Source organism: Molossus molossus, unplaced genomic scaffold (genome assembly GCF_014108415.1).
Source record: "Molossus molossus isolate mMolMol1 unplaced genomic scaffold, mMolMol1.p scaffold_m16_p_16, whole genome shotgun sequence".
NCBI lineage: Eukaryota > Metazoa > Chordata > Mammalia > Chiroptera > Molossidae > Molossus > Molossus molossus.
The window spans coordinates 44,133,735-44,152,913 of NW_023425351.1; the positions used below are offsets into that span (position 1 = coordinate 44,133,735).

Below are 19,179 nucleotides of genomic sequence, written 5' to 3' on the forward strand. Positions count from 1 at the left end.
CCGCAGCCATTGAAGTTTGCAAATCTAATAGTATAAAATATTATAGCAACAATTCTGTTTTAAATTCAAGGAAATGTTCCTGCCATGCCAAAAACTGTCCAAAGGCACCTGTCCCCAGCAGGGCAGCTCAAACTCCCTTGAATTTACGCACCCCATCTCCACTAATTCCATTAAATAGAACCAGAATCCTGTCTTCTTTGCAAGCAATTATTTTTTGATTAACTGATTAAGTGATCTTTACAAGGCAATTGTCTTCCTTGGCATGTGTTCATTAATGTCCCAGCTGCTCCCAAATTGGTTGGAATCACAGGGCTTCCTGGGTCATATGCATCTGCAGAAGAGCATCTTGCAGAAGCTTCTACCCTAAGGCCAACATCTGGGGAGAAAGTCAACAAGGATTCAGGTTCCAGTACCTATCACAGAGCAAAAACTCTCCCAGCAGGTTTTACAACCGGAGCTGATGACTCAAAGAAACTTCCCCTCCTCCTTCCCTAATACTGCTGAAGGGGGAAGACAAACACAGTAAATTGTAGGTAAGTCTGCCAAAAGTCACTCCTCAACTTCACAAGTTCAACTCTATCAAAATACAGCCTTTTCTATTAGTCTGAGACAGCACATAGTTTAGGTATTACAACTAGTAGCATACTGAAAAGTACCTGGTTTTACAGTTTAGCCCACTCTTTCAAAAAAATATTTCAAGAGATTAAAGGGAAAACATACTTCTGTTCTTTTATGAAATGTTTTTGTTTGTTTGGTCTTTTTATTTTTAAGACAATGTTCAGATAATATATATATTTCATCCCAGCACACTTTCCTGCGCGTTTCTCCATTGCACAGTTCTGCCTTTTAACAGGAAGAAGCTTTAACTGGCCAGTTGTGAAACATCACCTCCCTCCCAGCCCTATGTATTCACCGCCCCAAACCTACCCTAGAGCAGTGACGTGAGACAAGTGAAATTACAGACACAAACAGTGGCCTTTCTCCTGTCTCTGTTTCTAATGTGGACTCATTTATCCCACTTCGCCAAGGTCCCTTGGCATCAAAATCCTAGATTCTCGGGATAAAGAGTCGAAGCTGGACTGTGGCATCTGATACCAAAGAACATCAGCCTGAAGCTTGTACATCATCATATTTATTCTTCAAAACTACGAGGTAGCTGATCCCCATCACCATTAATATTGCCATCTTTCCATCCTGATGAGGGCACCTGACAACATTCCTCCACCTTGACAAGATTACTTGACAAGAGGAGTAACCTGAGACTCAGAGAGATAAAGTGACCTAAACCAAGGTCCTACAAGCTAATGAGTGGCAGAACTTGGACTCTGTCTTTTCACTACTTTTTCCTTCTCTTCCCCCTCATTTCCTTCTCCTTTCCCAAATTTTTATTGAGTATCTACTAAAGTAGGATTCTGTGCTGGGTATGCATGCCTGCAGCCTTCATTTATTCCTTTATTTAAATATTTGATTTTGCAACCAAATAATGAGGGGAGACCAAGCACACACACACAAAGAGGAAGATGATGAGGCCTGAACGTGAAGTGGCACAGGAATCAGAGAAAGGCCTATCATGCCACCAAGGGGGACTTCAGGAGGTGAGGCGGGAGGTAGGCCTTGAGAAAGGGCTGGTCCCTGACTCATGGGCCAGAAGCAGAGGTCTGCTAAGGAGGGGGAAGTGAGCCAAGCAGAGGCAATGAATGGGCTGACAGGGTTTGAATGGGGCAGAGGGGAGACTGGGTGAAAGAGGGGAAGGAGTCAGACTGGGTCAGCACCAGGCAGGGAGGAAGACTGAACCAGTGCATATTGTCTCGCACAGCCCTCCTCTCCTACTGAAGGGTCCTTTGCAAGTGTCCATGGTTTGTCCCCATTGCCATGTCGGATGATGGCAGAACATTTGCAAAGAGGCAAGCATCCTTTCATAGAGTTCAGTAATGCTTACACAGATGGCCTAACACTTTGTCACAAAAAGCCAGTTACATTTTCCTTCACAGACCTCATCTGCAGGGGCTGGTGCAGGCAAGGGCAGAGGCATAAATCACACTGGCTGTATTCATCTAAAGACACAGAGGAAGAAGTCAGGCCAGGCCGTGCACATGGCAGAGATGGGTGGCATTCATCGGCAGAGGGGGCAAGCTGCCAGACCTCCAGGGAACCTCGCTTGGGGGAGGGCTCTGATATCTTAGACCGGCTCAGGTCACAACTGACCTCTTCGGAACACAGCCATTTCTCCCCAGGTTCAGTCCTGTTGCATTAGCCTCCACATCGCTTGGCTGAGAAGGAGAAGGAGCCACCTCACCTGAGCCAGGTGCTTCTCCTCAGTCTCAGTTATTCATTTCACAAAATAGAAACCCAATTCTTAGGGCCAAAAATCTCATGTGCTCAAGTCAGAGTCTTCACTTAATTCAACACAGTTCATGGCATCTAATAGGAACTTAGTAAATATTTCTTAAGTACATGAATGTCAGTTAATTCTATAAGATGAAGTTTCTATTCTACAGGGATGCAGACCTTCCCAGGAAACCAACTAGAAATATAGAAATATATTTATACTCACCAAACACACACACACATACACACGGCCTTTATATTGTTTCCCTCTTTGTAATGCTTTGTATTAAATCAGAAGAATTAAGAATCCTGAGCTGTTTCACTTCTATGGAATAGGAAGAATAGAATCTGGATGAGAAGTGGTTAGGAGAGGTCACCCAACCTGTCAGTCTCAGGCTTAGGGTTGCCAGATAAAATACCAAATGTCCAGTGAAGTAGGTCCCAAATATTGCTTGGGACATACTTATACTAAAAAGCGTATATTGTTTATCTGAAACTGACTGGGGGGGGGGTCCCATATTTTTATTTGCTAAGTCTGCCAACCTTACTCAGACTCCTTACCTATGAAGCGGGAGTAATGATGATGATTACAAAAACAACCCTACGGGGCTTGCTGAGCAGCTGGAATTAAATCCAGTGCCTGGAACTCTGGTGACAGAAAACAGATCCCAGGTGCCTGGGGCCAGAGGTGGAGGGAGGGATCAAGGGCAAAGAACTTTTAGAATGTGGAATCTGTTCTCTCTCTTGATTATGGTGATGGTAACTGTATACATTTACCAAAATGCAGCACTCTGAACACTCCAAATTTTATTAAGTTATTCCAAAATAGAGAAAAGCGTGGTAGTTTAGAACTCAAGCACTTTACTCAATTGTTTTACCAATACAATTTATCTTGTCAACTTTGTTTAAAAAAAAAAAACTCACACAAAATGTAATAGGTCCAAGCAGTTGTGGAGATCAAATACTGCCTTCAACACTTACCAGCAGTATGACTTTGGGCAAGTTGTGCCTCAGTTTTCTCATGTGTTAAATGGGGCTAACTATAATCCTAGCTCATAGGACTGTTGTGAAAATTAAACACACTATTACATGTAAAGCGCTTGGCACCAGTAACCTTAGCACACAGTAACTGCCTAATTGTTAGTTATTGTTTTAAATTAATAATAAATACCATTAGCCACCTAAGATCTAAATAGTTTCTTTAAAATGGAGTTGTTCTTATGGAAGGGGAAACAATAAGTGCAAAGCAGTTTGAACTGAACAAAAAAAAAATCTCCACTTTAGGATTTTGAGAAATCTGGGGTAAATATGAAGTATTCATTAACATCTATTGTACACCCCATAGAGGGCACTGGGCTGTGGCTATTCAATATTTAAGAGGCCCCTGCAATGAATCACAAATGGTTTCTTATCCATGGCTTCCAAAATAGAAGATCAAGAATACAGGTTAACGCACCTTATGTCTTCATTTCTGGATCTGCTAGGATCTGACAGATCTGAGTTTTTTTCTGAAAATGAGCATTTTCCTGAGTCTGTTGGTTAAGGAGGTCCAGGTTCAGAAATTCTTCAAGCCTCTGAGTTAGTATTTACTGAGCACGTACTGTGTGTCAGGCTGTATGAGAAAATGGTTCCTGATCTTCACAAGTACCCTGTGACATTGACATCCACAGCCACCTATTAACTTAATATTTCTGATGAGGACATTGAAGTCCAGAAAAGAAGTGAGGTGACCCAGCCAAGAAGTGGTCACTCAATTACACAGTCTCCCTGCTCCTCCCTATGAGCTCCTGCTTTTCACCTTGTGAGGGATTCCTCTCCAATCCCATCTCACACAAGAATGAGAGATGATACCTCAGCTTCCACTTCCCAATACCTAAAATACCTATCTTTTCTCTTTCTTAGTCTGCCTGGCTCTGCAGTCCTCCCAACCCCTCAAATATATTTTTAGCTTCTCATCTTTCAGAAGTCTAAACCCATGCCCTTCCTCATCCAGTTATGACAATTATTGCTGAGGACCAACTGAGTTGCAGGCCCAGTACCAGGTGCTAACAATTCAAAGATGACCACACAAAAGAACTTTGCAGCTGTTTTTTAAAATTCCAAGATACTTAATCATACCTTGAAAATGGACTTTTCTAATGCACTATGATGTGTGACTGCAGTGAGGTTTTCCATTGAAAAATGGAACTGAGCTGTCCACCAACAGAAGGTGGTTAAAGGAAACGTGGTGTATCTATTCACTAGAACCTAGAGATTCTCTGAAAGGACTCTCCCCAAAAAGTTAACAGCTGTTTCCTAGGCAAGATTCCCTCCCCTCTCCTCCCTCTCCCCTCCCTCTCCCCTCCCCTCCCCTCCCTTCCCTTCCCCTCCCCTCCCCTCCTCCCTCCTCTTTCTTTCTTTCTTTCTTTCTTTCTTTCTTTCTTTCTTTCTTTCTTTCTTTCTTTCTTTCTTTCTTTCTTTCTTCTCTCTCTCTCTCTCTCTCTCTCTCTTTCTCTTTCTTTCCTCTTTATAATCAGAATACAAAATCTAAAAAATTAACTAAAAGAAAAAACTGTGTATGGGGTGGAGTGAGGGAGATAGAGTTTCTTTCTAAACTTTATTCCTGATACCCATTTTGAAGACTTGCGACACTTCCTTATTAGGAAAACACACACACATAAGAGCAGGCTAATAACATCCGGCAGGACATTGGATTGAAAAACTGTAGTGGGAAATGGCATCCTGCCTTGACATTATTGTCATCTGTTTCCTGCTTTGTTTTTGTTTTTTAAGATTTTTTAAAATTGATTTTTAGAGAAGGAGGGAAGGAGAGGGGAAGAGAGAAACATCGTGAGAGAGAAACATCGTGAGAGCGAAATAAACATGCCTTCTACCAGTGATCCAGCCTGCAACCCCGGCACGTGCACTACACGGGACAATGCCCAAACTATTGAGCCATACCAGCCAGGGATGTTTCCTGGATTTTAAAGCCTGCCGCTATTTGAAGCCTGTGAATACAGTCGTTTGGAAAAGAAAAAAAAAAATGACACAATGAAGGGTAAGTTGAAGGAACTCTGGGAGATGACCCCTGTCATCTTAGGCGATTCCTAAGACTGTGCCTTGGTCTAGACTCGGTTTGCTCATTTTGAATGCGGACATTGTCCTAGGGAACAGCTGGCACTGAAATGGAGACCACCATCGCCCAGCACCCTGCCAGGGAGGGCTGTGGGGTCCCTGGGCTGGAAAGAGGTTGGAAGAATCACCTGCAACCCTGTCCCTCATCTCCTAGCTGCAGATGATTAGAAGCAGCAACGTGTATTCATTGAGTTCTATGCCAAATAATTCACAATTGAGCCTTTCCACGACGCTGTTGCGCAGATTTAGGAGCCTGAAACCTTCTAAGCGCCCAGTGTCTTGCCAGAGTCACGCGCCCTCTGGGCACACTTTTCCTCACCTGCGCCAGGAGCACGGGCTGGTACCCGCCTCGGACCCGCTCACCTGTTCGTTCCAACGGTATAGCTGGCTGTAGCGCACCCTGCAGAAGAGGAACCCGTCCAGGTACACGGAGTACAGCTGCAAACACAGAGACATCGGTCCCGGGTTAGCCCAGCGAGCCGGCGAGCCCCGCCACGTCGCCGCCTGCCCGCCCGGTGGAGCCCGGCTCCCCGCGCACCGTGTAGCGGCCCCCCAGCAAGTCGGGCCGCTGCTGGGACACCGGGATACAGAAGTGCATTTTCATGGCTCCCGTGGCGACGGCGGCGGGGTCCGCGAGTCCAGCTTGGGGCAGCGGCAGAGGAGCCTGACCTGCGGCGACGCGGTTTTAGGCTCCGTGCCCAGGAGCGGTGGGTGTGGCTGGGGTGGCCACGCCGTCCCGGGCGGGGCCCCGCTCCTGCTTCCCCGCGCCCCGGGCGTCCGCAGATGGGGCCGGAGCCGGGCGGCGCCTCCTCCTGGTCGCTGCTGGGCTCTGGCGCACAGATCCGGTCCCTGGACCGGTGTCGGGGGTTCGGACCCTGTGGCCAAGAGCTGTGCACCGTACCTCCCAACCCCCGCCGCCTCCACGTGCCAGGCAGGGCGTGGGACGCAATTCAGGGTAGAAGGACATCTTAGGGAGTGTCAGAGCCTTGCTCTGGTCAGCAGTTTCACCTGGAGTCTGGGGGCTCCTTGGAGGGGAAACTGTGCGTGGGTGAGTGGGTGGGAAAATAGAATTCTTTCCTGGAGAAGGTCCAGGGTTTTATCAGATTTTCAGATGGTTCCTTGAACCCACAAAAGTTAAAAAATCATTTCTCCAGCTCCATGGATGTCCTGAACACATGCCAAACAAGCAATTCACTACTTTCCATCCTGCCCCCAAATTTCAGGGTCCGACTACTTGCTGGAGGGTAGGGAATCTGGGGTCCACAGCCAAGTTGTCAAGGTAAGAAACATTCAAACCTGGGGAGAATTTTTGTGAGTTTATTTGAGTCAAACTGTGGACAATTACTGGGAAGCAAAATCTCAATGGATTGAGATAATGCTCCAGAGCAGTGGTTCTCACCCTTCCTAATGCCGGGACCCTTTAATACAGTTCCTCATGTTGTCAGTGGGCGTATCTGCATGTGGCAGACCCGCCTGGAGACAGATAGAAGATCAGTGTCTTGGTTCCTAAGACCATCGGAAATATGTTTTCCGATCATCTTAGGTGACCCCTGTGAAAGGGTCGTTCGACCCCCAAAGGGGTCGCAACCCACAGGTTGAGAACTGCTACTCCAGAGAATGGCAATTGTGCACCTTATTTTATAGTTACAATAAAAAGAGAAGACATGAGAGATCCATTGGTGATAGATTAAGGAGGTGGGAAAAAGCAAGTGGGGAAACTTTTGGGGTTGGATGAACAGTAAAATGATAGACACATACATCTTTTACATAGGTGGGTACCGGATAGTTAATAATGGACAGAACTCCCCCCACCTTGCAATAGCCACTGGGGTAGAGAGAAGACGGAGGGAAAACAGTACTCAGATGTGTGTCTGTTACCAGGCAGGCACTGGACTGTCTCCATGCCTCCTCCTGTTGTTTCATCCTTGCATAACTCTTCCAGGTCAACATTAAGAGCAACATCCAACAGCGACAGAACAAGACCAGGGAGTGGAATAACTTTTCCAAGGTCACGGATCATTTTTTTCATAGGTCTGAGTAGTTTATGCCGGGATCTAATTGGAATCATTAGAAGTCTTTTAAAATACAACTCATCACTGGGTGAGAGCTGAGTGTGTGGAATGGGAATCTGAGACTAGGGAAGAAGAACCAGCACTTGCTGAACACCCGTTATTTCCTGCATGCTCACTGTGTGCCAGGCTCTGGGGTACATTATGCTGTTGAATTTCCCTAGTAACTGAGCAAGGAACCATGGTCATTCTGGTTTTACAGAAAACCGATTGATACTTAGAGCCTTCAGTTAGGGAGGTGGTATAATGTAGTGGTAAGAAAATGGCAACAGGAATTTGTGTCCCAACTGAGTGGTGTCTAGTTAAGGGGCCTTGGGCAAGTTAGTGAACTCTTAAGCTGCCTTTTTTTCCCCCCTCTATGAAGTTGTTTTAATAGCTGTACTCACTTCAGAGGGATTTTCAATGCAGGGTAGGTGGGCCTCAGGGTTTTCCCCTGCCTGTGGGCCATCTCTGATCTGGAGGACCACCCTATACCAAGGCCAGGGGTATCTCTGAGTGTCCCATGGAGCAGAGGCTAATGAGGTAGGCTCTGGGATTTGGCTAGTCTTCAGGGCAGCAAAGCAGAGCATCCTGATAAGGCCCATTTTCTTGGGAACTTTTGTCTACCTGTTTGAGCCCTGGCTCAGCCCCATAGCATTGTCCAAACAGGGCCATTTCCTCCTTCACTAATGTCACCTCTGAAGCTGAACTGGAACAGGACCAGCCTCTGTGCAAGTCCCTGTCCTTCATCTCTGATGTCTGCTCCTCCCAATCAGCTCTTATTCACTCATTCAGGCAATAAACTTTTTTTTTTTTTGCCAGAATATTTTGTTCTTTATTTTTTCCAACTTTATTGAGATATAATTGACATATAACTTTGTGTAAGTTTGAGGTGTACATTGTGATAGTTGGATACATGTACATATTGCAAAATACTTACCATAATCAAGGCTAGTAACACATCTATCACCTCACAGTTACCTTTTTTTGGTAGTGAGAACATTTAAGATCTACTCTCTTAGTACTTTCAAGTATAAAATACAGTATTTTAAACTATAATCACTATGCTTTAAATTAGATCCCCAGAACATATTCATCTCATAACTGGAAGTTTAACCACCATCACCCATTCCTCCATTCCCAGTGCCTACAACCATCAATTTACTCTCCGTTTCTATGAGTTTGGGGTGATTTTTTTTTTTTTAGATTCCACATATGAGTGAGATCATACAGGATTTGTCTTTCTCTAATTTATTTCACTTAGCATAATGTCCTCAAAGTTCATCCATATTGCTGCAAAAGACAGGATTTCCTTCATTTTTTATGGCTGAATAATATTCCATTTTAGATAGATAGATAGATAGATAGATAGATAGATAGATAGATAGATAGATATAGAGATACATATCAACTTTTCTTTATCCTGCCATCCCTTCTCGGACACTTAGGTTATGTCTATGTCTTCACTATCGTAAGTAATGCTGCAGTGAACATAGGCGTGCAGATATCTTCGAGATGTGATTTCATTTCCTTTGGATATATACTCAGAATGGGATTGCTGAATCATATGGTAGTTCTATTTTTAGTTTTTTGAGGAATCTCCATACTGTTTTCCACAGTGGCTGTATCAGTTTACATTTGGGCAAACAGTACACGAGAGTTCCTTTTTCTCCATATCCTCACTAACACTTGAATACTTGGTATATCTTTTGGTTTTGAAAACAGCTGTTCTAACAGTGTGAAGTAATATCTCATTGTGGTTTAGATTTGTATTTCCCTAATGATTAGTGATATTGAATACCTTTTCATACACCTGTTGGCCATTTGTATGTCTTCTTTGGAAAAATACCTGTTCAGGTTCCTTGTCCATTTTTTTGAATTGAGATATAATTGACATATAATATATTAGTTGCAGGTTTATAACATGATTTGATAATTGTATATATTAGGAAAAGTTCACCACAATAGTCTAGTTAAATCCATCACCATACATAGTTACAAATTTTTTTTTCTTGTTGATGAGAACATTTAAGATTTACTCAATTAGCAACTTTTAAACATGAAATGCAGTATCATTAACTATAATCACAATAATGTACATTACATCCCTGTGACTTATTTATTTTATAATTGGAAGTTTGTACCCATTTCACCTCCACCCCACCCCACCCTGCCCCACTGCCTCTGCCTCTGACAACCACAGATTTGTTGTCTATATCTATGAGTTTGGTTGTTTTGTTTTGTTTAGATTTCATATGTAAGTGACATCATACAGTGTTTGTCTTTCTCTGTCTGACTTATTTCACTTAGCATAATGCCCTCAAGATCCATGTTGTTGAAATGGCAAGATCTCCTTCTTTTTATGGCTGCATAATATTTCATTCCACATATGTATATACCGTATTTTCTTTATCCATTCATCTGATGAGCATTAAGGCTGCTTCCATGTATTGGCTACTGTAAATAGTGCTGCAGTGAACATGGAGGTGCATATATCTTTTGGAGTTAGTGTTTTTATTTCCTTTCATGTCCAGACGTGAAATTGCTGGATCATATGGTAGTTTTATTTTGATTTTGACTTTTTGAGGAAACTCCATACTATTTTCCATAATGGCTGCACCAATTTTCACTCTCACCAACCATGCACAAAGCTTGCCTTTTCTCCACATACTTGCCAACACTTATTTCTTGTCTTTTTAATGATAGTCATTCTAACAGATGTGAGGTGATATGTGGTTTTGAATTGTATTTCCCTGATTACTAGTGCTGTTAAGCACCTTTTCAGGTACTTGCTGGCCATTGTATATCTTCTTTGAAAAAATGTCTATTCGTAAACACTGCCCATTTTTTAACCGTATTGTTTTTCTATTGAGTTATATGAGTTGTTTATATATTTTGGATATTAACCCCTTATTAGATACATGATTTTCAAATATTGTCTCCATTTAATAGGTTACCTTTTTATTTTGTTGATTGTTTCCTTTGCTTGCAGAAGCTTTTTGGTTTGATGTATTCCCACTTGTTCTTTTTTGTTTTTGTTGTCTTTGCTTTTGGTGTCACATCAAAAAATCACTGCCAAGATCAATGTCAAGGAGCTTACCCACCAAAGTTTTTTTCTAGGAGTTTTATGGTTTCAAGGCTTACATTCTAATCTTTTATGCATTTTGAATTAGTTTTTGTGTATAAGATATGATAGTGGTCCAGTTTCATTCTTTTTGTCTGTTGTTGTCTAGTTGTCCGAGCACAATTTATTGACGAGACTGTACTTTCCTCACAACTTCTTAGCTTCTATGTCATAAATTAATTGACTATATGTAAGTAAGTTTATTTCTGGACTTTCTATTCTGTTCCATTAATCTGTGTGTCTGTATTTATGCCAATACCATATTGATTTGATGACTATGTCTTTATAATATAGTTTGAAGTCAGGGAGTGTGATGCCTCCAGCTTTATTCTTCTTTTACAAAATTGTTTTAGCTCTTTGGGGTCTTTTGTGCCTTAATAAACATTTTAGGATTGTTCTGTTTCTATGGAAAATGTCAATTTGATAGGGATTACAATGGATCTATAGATTGCTTTGGGTAGTATGGATATTTTAATAATATTAATTCTTCTAATCCATGAGCACAGAATATCTTTCTATTTACTTGTGTCTTCTTCAGTTTCTTTCATCAACGTGTGATAGTTTTCAGTGTATAGGTCTTTCACTTCCTGGTTAAATTTATTCCTAGACATATTGTTCTTTGTGATGAAATTATTTTACTAATATCTCTTTCTGATAGTTTGTTATTAGCATATAGAAATGTAACCAATTTTTGTATTTTGATTTTGTATTCTGCAAGTTTATTGAATTCGTGTGTTAGTTCTAATAGTTTTTTGGTGGAGTCTTTAGGAATATATACTATAACATGTCAACTGCAAAGAGTGAATGTTTTAATTCTTTCTTCCTGATGTAGATGACTTTGTTTTTCCTGCCCAATTGCTCTGGCTAGGATTTCTAATACAATGTTGAATAAAAGTGGAGAGAGTGGGCATTTTGTCTTGTTCCTGATCTTAGAGAACAAGCTTTCAGCTTTTCACCATTGAATATGATATTAGCTTTGGGCTTCTCATATATGGCCTTTATTATGTTGAAGTATGTTCCCTCTATACCCACTTTGTTGGCAGTTTTCACTATAAATGGATGTTGAATTTTGTCAAATCCTTTTTGTGCATCTATTGAGATTATCATATGATTTTTACCTTTAATTTTATTCATGTGGTATATCACATAGATTTGTGTGGGTGTTGAACCATCCTTGCATACTTGGAATAAATCCCATTTGGCCATGGTATATTATCTTTTTAACATATTGTTGAATTTGATTTGCTACTATTTTGTTGAGGATATTTGGATCTATGTTCATCAGGGATATGGGCCAATAATTTTTGTATGTTGCATTTTTGTTTGATTTTGGTATCAGAGTAATGCTGGCCTCATAAAATATTTGGAAGTATTTTCTCCTCTTCTATTTTTTGGAAGAATTTGAGAAGGGTGGTATTAATTCTTCTTTAAATATTTGGTAGAATTTACCAGTGAAACTGTCTCAGACTTTTCTTTGTTGGGAGGTTTTTGATTATTGATTCAGTCTTCCTATTAGTAATAAGTCTGTTCAGATTTTCTATTTTTTTCATCATTTAGTCTTGGTTGTATGTTTCTATGAATTTATTCATTTATTCTAGGTTGTCCAATTTGTTGGTGTATAATGGTTCATAGTAGTCTCTTATAATCCTTTATATTTCTATATCAGTTTTAATGTCTCCTCTTTCATATCTAATTTCATTTATTTATGTCTTCTTTCTCTTCTTCCTGGTGAGTCTAGATATAATTTTGTCAAATTTGTTTATCTTTTCAAAGAACCATCTCTTAGTTTTGTTAATTTTGTCTATTTTTTCTATTCTCTTTCATTTATTTCTGTTCTAATCTTTATTATTTAACTTCTTAAACTTTAGACCTAGTTTGTTTTTATTTTTCAAGTTCCTTGAGGTGAAATGTTAGATTATTTGAGATCTCTTTTTTTTTTTTCTTAATATGGGTGTTTATAGATATAAATTTTCCTCTAAGAACTGCTTTTACTGTATCCTTTAAGTGTTGGCATGTTGTGTTCCCATTTCAGTTTGTTTTAAATTTTTTTATCTCTCATTTTATCTCTTCTTTGATCCATTGGTTGTTCAGGAATGTGCTGCTTAATTTCCATGTATTTGCAAATTTTTCAGTTTCTCCCTGTTATTGAGTTCAAGATTCATACCATAGTTTCAGAAAGAATACTTAATATAATTTCTATCTTCTTGAATTTGTTGAGACTTGTTTTGTGGCATAACGTATTATCCTGGAGATTGTTCCCTTTGCGCTTGACAGAATGTATACTCTGTTGTATTGGCTGAAATATTTTCTTTATACCTGTTAGGTTCATTTGGTCTATAATGTTGTTCAAATCCACTATTTCTTTATTGATTTTTTGTCTGGATGATCTGTCCATGGTTGAGAATGGAGGTATTAAAGTCCCCTATTATTATATTGCTATTTATTACTCATTTAATTCTCTTAATATGTCCTTTATATATTTCAGTGCTCTAATATTGGGTGCATAAATATTTACAATTGTTATACCTTCTTGATGATTTGACCCCTTTATATTATATAATGACCTTCCTTGTCTCTTGTGACCATAATTTGTAGTTTAAAGTCTCTTTTTGTGATACAAGTAAAGCTACCCTGCTCTCTCTTGATTATCATTTGCTTAGAATATTTGTTGCCATCACATCACTTTCCACCCGTGTTTCCTTCAAGCTGAAATCAGTCTCTTGTGAAATAATTGGCTCATGTTCGTTTTTTTTAATTCAACTATTCTGTATCTTTGGGTTAGAAATTTTAATTTATTTACATTTACTGTAATTATCGATAGGTAAGGACTTCCTATTGCCATTTTGTAAATTTTTTTATTTATATTTTTTACTATTTTTTAGTTCTTCTGTCCCTTTCTTCTTCTCTCCTTTGTGATTTGATGACTTTTTTGTGCTATGATTTCTTTATCATAATCTTTCGTGTATCTATTATAGGTTTGTCTCTGTGGTTACCATGAGACTTGCATAAAATGTTTTAAAACACCCTATTTTAAGCTGATAACTTTAATAACATATAGAAATTCTATACTTTTATTTCTCCTCCTCCCTCACATTTTAGGTTATTGATGTTACAATTTATCAGTGAACATCATTGAGCTCCTTCTGTGTACCCTGCACTGTGCAAGGTACAGTGCTCAAACATACCCAAGAGATAAGTATAATAATAGCCTGGCCGGTGTGGCTCAGTGGATGAGTGTCGACCCATGCACCAAGAGATTGCTGGTTCGATTCCTGGTCAGGGCACATGCTCAGGTTGTGGGCCAAATCCCCAGTACGGGGCATGCAGGAGGCAGCCAGTCTATGTCTCTCTCAGTGATGTTTCTATCTCTCTCTCCCTCTCCCTTCCTTTCTCTAAAAAATCAATAAAGAAAAAATATTTAATAATAATAGCTAACACTTTTTGAAAACTTACATTCTGCCTGTGTTCGGGCACTGGTCTGAACACTTTACATAAATAAATTCATTTTATTCTCACAGCAACCACCTGAAGTAAGTCCTTCTGTTATCCTCATATACATATGAGGAAACTGAGGCACAGAGAAGTTAAGAAACTTGCTTCAAACGGCACAATTTGTAAGTGGTGAAGTTGGGATATAAAGCAGCAGTCTGTATCTACTACGCATGTTCCATTAGGCTGCTTTACAAGGCCACTCTATTTTCTGAGACACAGCAATATTAAAATTAGACCAATTAATAACCCTCCAATGGCCTCTAAGTGTTCGATTGAAAGAGTTGCACATCTCTCACTTTATTTATTTTTATTTTTTATCTTTATTGTTGAAAGTATTACAGATGTCCCTCTTTTTATCCCATTGACATAGCTCTCACTTTAAATGAAAAGCTAGAAAGAATTAAGCTTAGTGGGAAGGCACATTGAAACCCAAGATAAGCTGAAAGGTATCTCATGTTCTCATGTCAAACAGCCAATTTGTGACTGCAAAGTTCTTGAAAGTGCAACTCCAGGGAACACATGAATGATAAGAAAGCAAAACAGCTTTATTGCTGATATGGAGAAAGTTTTTGTGGTCTGAATAAAAGATCAAACCAGCCACAACATTCCCTTGAACCAAAGCCTACTTCAGAGCAAGGCCACAACTCTCTTCAGTTTTATGAAGGCTGAGAGAGATGAGGAAACTTCAGAAGAAAAGTTTGAAGCTAGCAGAGGTTTCTTCGTGAGGTTTAAGAAAAGAAGCCATCTCTTTAACATAAAAGTACAAGGTGAAACAGCAAGTGCAGACATAGAAGCTGTAGCAAGTTATCCCGAAGATCTAGCCAAGATAATTAATGAAGATGGCTACACTAATCGGTACATTTTCCATGTAGATAAAATGGCCTTCTACTGAAAGTAGATGTCATCTGGGACTTTCATAGCTATAGAGGAGAAGTCAATGCCCAGCTTCAAAGTTTCAAAGGACAGGCTGACTCTGTTGTTAGGGGCTAATTTGGCTGGTGACTCTAAGTTGAAGCCAGTGCTTATTTACTATTCCTGAAAGCCTAGGGCCCTTAAGCATTAGGCTATATCTACTCTGCCTGTGTTCTATAAATGTAACAACAAAGCCTGGATTATGTCACATTTATCTACAACATGACTTACTGAATATTTTAAGCCCACTGTTGAGACTTGCTCAGAGAAAATGATTCCTTTCAAAATAGTAGTGCTCACTGAATGTTCACCCAAGAGCTCTGATGGAAATGTACAATTAGATTACTGTTGTTTTCATGCCTGATAGCACAATATCCATTCTGCAGCCCATGGAATAATTTAAAAATTTTCAGTCTTATTATTCAAAAAATACATTTTGTAAGGCCATAGCTGCCATAGATAGTGATTCTTCTGATGGATTTGGACAAAGTAAATTGAAAACCTTTTAGAAAGTATTCACTATTCTAGATGCCATTAAGAGCATTTGTGATTCATGGGAAGAGGTCAAAATATCAACATTCACAGGAGTTTGGAAGAAGTTGTTTTTGACCCTCATGGGTGACTTTCAGGTGTTCAAGACTTCAGTGGAGGAAGTAACTGAAGATGTGGAGGAAATAGCAAGAGAACTAGAATTAGTTCATGAATGAGCAGTGCTTCTTAAGGGTGACCAAAGAAAGTGGTTTCTTGAAATGGACTCTACTTCTAGTGAAGATCCTGTGAAGATTGTTGAAACCATGGCAAAGGATTTAGAATATTATATAAACTTAGTTGATAAAGTAGTGGCAGGATTTGAGAGAGTTGACTCTAATTTTGAAAGAAGTTCAACTGTAGGTAAAATGCTGTCAAAAAGTTTCACATACTACAGAGAAATTGTTTATGAAAAGAAGAATCAATTGATGCAGCAAACTTTGCTATTGTCTTACTTTAAGACATTGCCACAGCCACCTCAACCTTCAACAACCACCACCCTGATCAGTCAAAGGTCATCAATCTCTAAACAAGAACTTCCATCAACAAAAATATTATGATTTGGTGAAGGCTCACATAATGTTATCATTTGTTTTTAATAACAAAGTATTTTTTAATTATAGTATGTAATTGTTTTTTAGATGCAATGCTATTGCACACTTAATAGACTACCGTGTAAATAAAACTTTTATAATAATACACTGGAAAACCAAAAATTCATGTGTCTCGGTTTATTGAAGTGGTCTGGAACTGAACCTGAAATATCTTCAAGGCATGCCTCCATGATAGGTCATATAGATGTCAGTCATGGTTATAACATAAACACAGACCTTGAACATCAGAGTTCCAACAACCACCCAATGCTATCCCAAAAGATACAATGGAAAGGAGTTTGTTGCCTCTCAAAGATGATGGGGGATATTATTGAGAAAAATATCACCTAGGTTGTAGAAAAATATGGATAACCATTGTTGCTTAATAATTATACTGATGATGATAATAATAAGCACAGTTAATACTGTGAGGGTTTCCTCCATACCACGTGCTCTCTACTTTAATACACTTACTAACTCATTAAATCTTCACAGTGACCCTGAAGGTTTAAGGACATTTGACATTTGAAGAAACAGAGGCACAATGGGGTTAAGGACCTTTCCGAAGGACATACCTCACATCCCTCCCTAAAGGACTCCTCTGGGGGTACCCCACTCCTCTTCAGAGACTCTTCATCGCCTCCTTCTCTATGGTTCATGGCATGGCTCCCCATCTCACCTTCAGCATGTGCTGGAGGGTTGATTATTTCCCCTTTATATAGCAGTTCTCTTCAATGAGATACTAAACAACTCCAGGGCAGGGCCACTTCAGAGAGGTGAAGTTTTGGTATACCTTTGTCTAGCTCTGCGTTTGGACTCATGCGTGGAATTCTTTTTTTTTTTTTTTCCAATTAATTAATGAGCATATTTATTTATTTATTTTTCCTGAGAAAAATTCTATTTAAACAAAGTAGAAAAATAATAATGCCCTTTTTATAGGTTAAAAACTTACAAATTATATAATACAAGTAAATAATAACATCATCAAATTCATTTCAAATATTCTTCTAGGTATAGGAGAGGGGAAGAGTAAGCATAATATCATTTGTTTAAGATTTAATTTATCTTTATTTTTGAAAGTATTATAGATGTCCCTCTTTTATCCCCCCATTGACTCCCTCCTCCCTGCTTCTCCCCCTCCCCCCAGGGCCTTCACCGCACTGCTCTCTGTGTCCATTGGTTATGCATATATACATATAAGTTCTTTGGTTTATCTCTTCCCACCAACCCCCTTCCCTCTGAGGTTTCTCAGTTTGTTCTCTACTTCCGTGTCCCTGAATCTATTTTGTTCGTTATCATATGTGAAATTATAAATGAGAGCAGGATGGGATTTTATCAAACAGGAAGGAACTGTAAATTGCAAGAATACAAGCAGTACTACCTGGGGATCCCCCAAACCAAGCATCTTTCAAAACAGTGAGAGGATACCATGGAGCTTTGATATCTTAAGGGTCCCCTTCTTGAGCCTTTTCTGTCCCTAATCGTGTCAGTTTACTAACATCTGCTTATGTCTTTAAATATGACCATACATTAGCTGCCACCTGTGATCCATTACTAGTGCGACATTGGCTTAGGTGTAGGCAGTGTTTCTTAGCCTTGGCTGTACCCTGGAATCACCTGGGAAGCTTTTAAAGCAATATTGTTGCCTGGGTCCCACCTGAGGGATCCTGATTTAATTGGTTTGGGGTACAGTCTCGGCATCTCGCTTTAAAAACTCCCAGGTGGGAAAGCTACTGGAGGATAAATAAAACCCAGCACAGTAAGAGCCCCTCACAGCTCCTAGAATTTTGAAGGTTGAGATTTGACTCCAACTGGCTGTATAAGAGATGAGGTCTAGTCTTGGAAAAATGCCTCCCAGGAAAGCTGCATTAAGCACTTCAGCCAAGCAGCTTGCTGGGATAAAAATGAACTCTCTGAAACATCACCTGGGGTTTTATTCAGTTTTTTCATCCATATGTGGAATGAAGATTTGTTTCATGTGCTTCTAGGAACATATGGACAGACAGTAAGTGGCTGCTTTGAGCAGATAGTCGTTGGCCAGTAATAAACATAATAGGTAACACGTAGTGGGTACTCACTGTGTGCTGGGCACTGTTCTGTGCTATATTAACTCACTTAATCCTCACAACAGCCCTATGAAATAGATTTTATTTTTCCCATTTTACTGATTAGAAAACTGAGATAGAAGTTGAGTATCTCGCCCAAGGTTACACAGGCAGTAAATCCTACAGCCGGTATTTGAAATTCGACTCTTTGGGATCCGCCATGAACACTGCAGAAGCCATGAGGCAGGACAGTGGGGTACAGCCAGATGGACTTTGTGTGAGCACACATGAGAAGCTTCTGGGAATCACCACACTTTTAAGAGGTTCTTTGCAGTGGATCCAGGTCTCTGCTGAGCGGAGAGGGCCGTGAACCAGTGACCGCTGTTTCATCACTCTTGGTGGGGCCTGTTCTGGACCCACTGGCTGATCGGTTTGGGAGGATTCAGGGCACAACACAGCTGCTTTCGAGCTGAGTGGTACATGTCGATATAACAATTTATATTAATGTACAGATTACAGAGCAAGATCTAGCGATAAAGGACATAAAGAGGCTTGGGGGACATTACTGTCCTTTTCTTTGTGTGTCAAGGGGCACAGCAGGGCCTTCCTGAAACTACCCTGTGCACAGTTCTCAGAGACAGATGTCTGAGCTGGCAGATCATATACAAGCCTGAGACATATTATTTTTCTGTTTGTTTGCAGCTGATGATTATCTTTATTGGTTAGAGGTAACAAGAATGCTTCTTACTTTTTTGAACAAAGGAAGCAATTCCAAAGCAGAAATACTTTGGTTTTGATTTTTAGTTGTTTTGTTTTTGTTTTCTTATTGCAAAAACAATAGCCACTAATTGTAGGAAATTTAGAAAATACAGATAAGCCAAGAGAAGAAAGTGAAAAACTTCCCCAACTCCAGGCCTAAAAATAACCATGGTTCGCCCTGGTGGGTGTGGCTCAGTTGGCTGGAGCATTGTCTGATGCACTGGAAGGTTATGGGT

At 40.0% G+C, this 19,179-nt stretch overlaps 1 protein-coding gene and 1 pseudogene across 1 annotated transcript in view; one reads left to right on the forward strand and one right to left on the reverse strand.

Moving 5' to 3' along the window:
- Positions 1 to 6,046, reverse strand: part of SNX31 (sorting nexin 31) — a 60,432-nt gene extending 54,386 nt beyond the window's left edge. The window contains exons 1-2 of the mRNA XM_036263836.1: positions 5,981 to 6,046; positions 5,806 to 5,880 (exon numbers count right to left, since the gene is read on the reverse strand). Coding sequence (XP_036119729.1) covers positions 5,806 to 5,880; positions 5,981 to 6,046 — 141 coding nt within the window. The remainder of the gene's footprint in view (positions 1 to 5,805; positions 5,881 to 5,980) is intronic.
- Positions 6,047 to 6,225: 179 nt separating this feature from the next.
- LOC118631456 lies at positions 6,226 to 16,106 on the forward strand (annotated as a pseudogene).
- Positions 16,107 to 19,179: the final 3,073 nt, after the last annotated feature.